Here is a 5309-nt window from a genome sequence, read left to right on the forward strand (position 1 = left end):
TGTCAGTTTTCCGAAATTTGAAGGATAGAGGACACGTATTTGTGCGTGCCTTGAAATTAGTGTCAAACAAAACAAAACTAAAAACACGGAGGGTGCTTATTTTAAGTGTGTGTCTTCTACAAATGTCGCTTTATATTTTTTAACTAACCGCGCGTTTTTAAAGAGGGATCTAAAATTCTAAAATTTTGAATACACCACTTCTCACTCTCTCCGCCTTATCTCTAGTAAAATCGCATAAGGCCATTCTCTCCCTCCTCTCTCTCTCTCTAACCCTAGACACAGCCACTGGCCATTCATGACGATGTCTTCTCCACCATCTTCTCTTGATCCATATAATAAAATCGGCGACCAAACAATGAGGCTCACTTCTTATTTTGCTTCTCTGTCTCCCACAAAAACCCTAGTTTCTATCACCACTTCTTGAATTAGTGAATTAGGGGTTAGGTTTTGGAGTGATTTGGGGAGAAGACGGGATTGGGTAGTCTTCTTCCTCCCACAGTTGGGCCACCGATAAAACTGCGTGTGGGGCTTCGGAGGATGCAAGCAGGTAGAGGTTCTTACAAGAGTAGTTAGAAGCAAGCAGCCGGTGACGGTGAATCGGCAGAGAGTCGGCCGCGCTTCATTCATCGCACATTACAACCACCTGCTCCAACGGTGACTCCTACTCTACCTCCCGTCTACCATAATTAGGAAATCCTAGAAATTAAAAAACCCTAATTTGGTCGATTTAGGGTTCGGACTTCGTTCCATCTCTCAGTCTCCGCCATTCTTGCCAACTGGTGTTGCAACACCGTTGTCACCATCTATCCCATCACCCACCACAGTCGAAGTTGATGAAACCCTACCTCCTCCTGCTTCCAACGCCTCAAAATGGATTGTACATGTCGACGTTGCTTGCGTTTATTATCCTATTTCTCTCAAAATCAAATCGACCCAAAACCCTAGTTCTTGTTGTTCAAATTAATTTCAATGTTGAACCTTCGAATTCATAGTTTGAAGAAAAGATATTAGAAACTATGTATCAGAATCCAGTAGTGGTGAGAACGGTTCATGGAAAAGAACTCAACCCCCGTAGATTTTACACAGAAATGGCTAGACGAAGACCAGAACCATCATAGTCACCCATCCCCACTGTGTCGCTGTCGTCTTTATTTCTAGGTATTCATATTGTCACAGATAGAATCAGACCTTAATTTTTACCTCTCATGTGGTTGTCAATTACGTTTAAATGGTTACTTCCCAACATTTTTTTTATTTACTAGTTCAGAAGGTTTTCTTAAAGTGTTGACAGCATTGGCAAATACTCTTCCCCTTATCCATCACAAAGGTATTTCTTCTTCGTTTTTTTTTTTTTTTTTTTTTTTTTTGATTTTAGCAGTGGGAAAAACATGGAGGAAGTAGCTGTGGTTGTTGAGTTGATTACAAAGCTTCATGAAGGTAACATCTTCTGCGGGAAAACATGAGTTTTCTTTGAATGTTAAAACTGTTATTGGGTTCCAAGGGTGTGAAGAGGATGTGAAAATCATTTCAACTGTAATTGGAATTGAGAGTGGATATATTAGTTTTCTAGCTAGACCTCAAAGAGAAAATGTGGCTCTAACAAGAGCAAGGTTATATATAATAAACTTTACAAAGAAAAAAAATTCAAATATTTATGCCTGAAGAAATGATTTAATCTGTTTATTCTCAGCTTCATCAGATTAATGACCATATTTTTATTTTTATTGTTTTTGTAGGCAGAGGAGCTAGCTGAGGTTAAACAAATGATAAAAACCCCTGATTTTTTCAACAAGCTTGTTGATAGTATGGACCCTACTGTTTTTGGTCATCAAGACATCAAGCGAGCAATTCTGCTTATGCTTTTGGGTGGAGTTCATAAGTTCACCCATGAAGGGATCAATATCCGGGGGGCATCAATGTTTGTATTGTTGGAGATCCAAATTGTGCTAAATCTTAGTTTCTCAAGTAAGCATATCTATTTAAATCTTGTTTTATATATAATATGTGCAGAGTTTGACAATTTTTTTTTTCTTTTTCTTTTGTGGGTACACAACAACCTTAGTTTCAAGATCTTTTTACACATCTGGGAAATCTTCCTATGTTGTTGGATTAGCAGCCACTGTTGCAAAAGAACCAGAAACCGGAGAGTTTTGTATCGAGATACTAGTTCTGTAAACTAAATACTAAAACTGATGATATATACATTATACAAAGGACTTGAATGTTTCCTTCCAATCACGCATATGATATATACATAAATCTTAAGGCGGTTGTTTATTATGATTTTTTGCATAATTTTTAGTTTTACCCTTTCTTAATTATATTTTTTGCATTTGCATGAGACATGACTTTCTCAGTAAAATAGACGGAAACTAACATCACATTTGCATGCCGATTTGATGTTTACATGGATTATCAACTTTTTGAGCATCAGGTGAACACTATAACTCATGTTTTCAGTTCCACTCATGAGGGTATAACCGTCTTTTTGCATCACTGCAGATTCATTAGTTTTCCACATTCAATTCATTTACGATGGTTATCTTCTTGACTGGATTGGTGTCGATGATTTTAATAAGCCCCCAAACATGCTAGTTTACAAAAGAAGGAAACACAGGGGTAAACTGGTCAAAAACCCAAAGGACATGGTAACATCTTGATAAATTTATCAAGTAAGTCTTCCTTAGGGTAGCTTAAAGCTAAAAAAAATTCCTTAAATATGTTAGTTTATAATATAATTTTAATTTCATGGGTGTGCTTTTAGGGCTTAAGGCTTTAAGAGTACTCAATTTGGGATTCAATGATATTGCAGATGCTGTTTTGGTACATCTGAACGGTGCTTCTTGTCCTTTGATTATTTTTTATTTATGTTTTATACTAAACATGTATAAAGTCGAAGTTTTTGATGTCTATTAAATTAGAAGATTATATGTTTTTGTGCCGCTTGATGCAAGTTTAAATAAACTGGAGAGCTTGAATCGGATTCATGTAGAATTCGGGATAATGGACTAATTAACTTGGCAGGTGATTCTTTTGTTACTTATCTTCGTATTATTATTTAAGTATTTTTTAAAGCTTTTTACCATTGCAAAAATGTCCTTTTTTTCCACCGACTACTTATTGTAGAATAAGGTTTTTAGATTTTACTATTATGAAATAATATTTTTCCCCCCTCCCTCCGAATCATATTCTAATCTTAAATGTATATTATTTCCTGACTACTTATCTATTTGATTTAACAAAATAAAAATGAATTTTTTTCTAGAAAACAATTACCATTGAAATGATTTTTGTAAGACCCAATATCAAGTATTCAAAAACATAGTTATCGGATAATATTTTTATAACTACATATACGATAATGTTATTATCTTTTTATACGTAAAATATAAAAAAAAAGTCCTGACATAGTTATTTTATAGAAATATGGCGTGTGGTTCAAAAACAACAAATTAGATAATCGTTAAAAAGAAGCTTTTGTATTGGAGAAGACATTTGAAAATATGTTTTTGATAATAAACGTAGCGGAATAGATACTCTTATTCATATTAAAGATTTTTTTTGCTAATTATCTGGCATGTAATTTTTTAGTGCATATACGTTTTTATATAGATGTAATTGGGCTACAAAAGGTGCTGGTGTTAGTGATGAAAGACAAGGTTCAGATTCAAAAAGTGTTGTAGAGCTAACAAATGGATCTTCAGGTATGCAATACTCTAGACATAATAACAGCCTTTTACGACGCGCAGTTTCTGACAGCTCTAGCAACCTCCTTCCATGCCTTGCAACCTTTCAAAGTTCCTGCATTCAGGTTATTCTTTTAGAAAGGAAATTGTCAAATGAGATTGTCAAAGGAGAATTTAGTCATGGGTTTCTTTTAAGGTTGTACATGTTTTGTTTTCTATAATAAATATTATGCAATATTAGCAACGTGTTACATTTACTTACTATTGAAATGATTATTTGTATTTGACATACTAGTGCAATGACTTATTTGTATGACATTAAAATTATGCAATGGATTCTATTTTTTGTATATGATATTTTATTTTATATTATGAAACATTAAATAAAAATTTAACTTGAAAATAAGTAAATCTATAAATAATATTTATTTTTAAACATTTAAAGTTATGATACGCAAAAATGTGCGTCATCTTCATTTATGACATGGGCTTTCTTGACAACGGATTTTTTGATATGCATTGCGTGTCAATAACATGTGCGTCGTTAGGTTATGACACGCGAATACGTGTCGTCTTCTTTTATGACAGGGCCTTCCTTGATACGCATTGCGTGTCGTAAACGCGCGTCGTAATTGAGCGTCGTAAATGCGCGTCGTCTCTCTTTATGACAGGGCCTTCCTTGACGCGCATTTGCGCGTCGTCTGAGCCTTTTACGACTCACAATGAGCGTCGTAAAAGGCTGTTTTTCTAGTAGTGCAATTTCCCGAACAAAAATCCAATTCCCATAAAAGCCCGAACTGACATTTTAGCAAAATACCCTTTGGCTCTAAAACCCAAACCGAACACCCGAATCATCTAAATTACATCATCGACCTCCAAATGAGTCCATATCTCAATTCCTCAAGGGTCCTAAGTCTGCTAATTCCCAATCCTTGATCACCACCCTGAAATGGAAAACGATTTGGATTAGGGCGTTACAACTCTCCCCTAATTAACTTAGATTTAGTCCTCGAAATCATTTCTTACCATCCTCGACATGCCAGAGAAACCGAGAAACAACCACAACCTCGAGAATGCCCAACCTTCCCAAGACAACTGAAACCAACCCTAGCTTAGCTCTCCAACCCGAAGATGAACAAATCCTTTCCTAACCTAAAACAATCCCATGAAAAAATAACCACGCTACTCAACCAGAAATCTGAAGTCTCGAGATGGTTTGACTCCCTAACAGACTACCCATGCAAAACCATTTCTAATTCCATTCCAATTAACCAGAGGGATTAGACGATCCTTCAAGAAAGACTCATCATGATAATAAAAACTCCATAAAAATAATGAACAACGCAAGACAACCTGGGAGATAAACCTTCTGGTGCTGAAAAAGACTCTGCTTCCTTGAATTGCCGAACCAAAATACCGCTGTTGAAATTCTGTAACTCCATCCTTACCTGACCCCCACACAGATAGAACCAAACCAAAACACAGCCATAAGAGTCTGATCTACCTTCGAATCTGAACCCATCCTTTAACCCTAAATTCTTCAACCGATACCCTTGACATGCATATTCCTTAATTCATATCCCATTAAAATGAAGACCTAGCTTGCACACAAATACTCGCGAT

The 5309-nt window shown here is 35.8% G+C and overlaps 1 protein-coding gene across 1 annotated transcript; it reads left to right on the forward strand.

Moving 5' to 3' along the window:
* Nucleotides 1-295: 295 nt before the first annotated feature.
* LOC128133497 (DNA replication licensing factor MCM6-like) lies at nt 296-3989 on the forward strand. The gene is made up of 7 exons (XM_052770964.1): nt 296-384; nt 1376-1437; nt 1502-1590; nt 1737-1965; nt 2063-2171; nt 3613-3704; nt 3982-3989. The coding sequence occupies exons 1-7, from the start codon at nt 296-298 to the stop codon at nt 3987-3989; spliced, it is 678 nt and encodes a 225-aa protein (XP_052626924.1).
* Nucleotides 3990-5309: the final 1320 nt, after the last annotated feature.

Source organism: Lactuca sativa, chromosome 4, assembly GCF_002870075.4.
Source record: "Lactuca sativa cultivar Salinas chromosome 4, Lsat_Salinas_v11, whole genome shotgun sequence".
Taxonomy (NCBI): domain Eukaryota; kingdom Viridiplantae; phylum Streptophyta; class Magnoliopsida; order Asterales; family Asteraceae; genus Lactuca; species Lactuca sativa.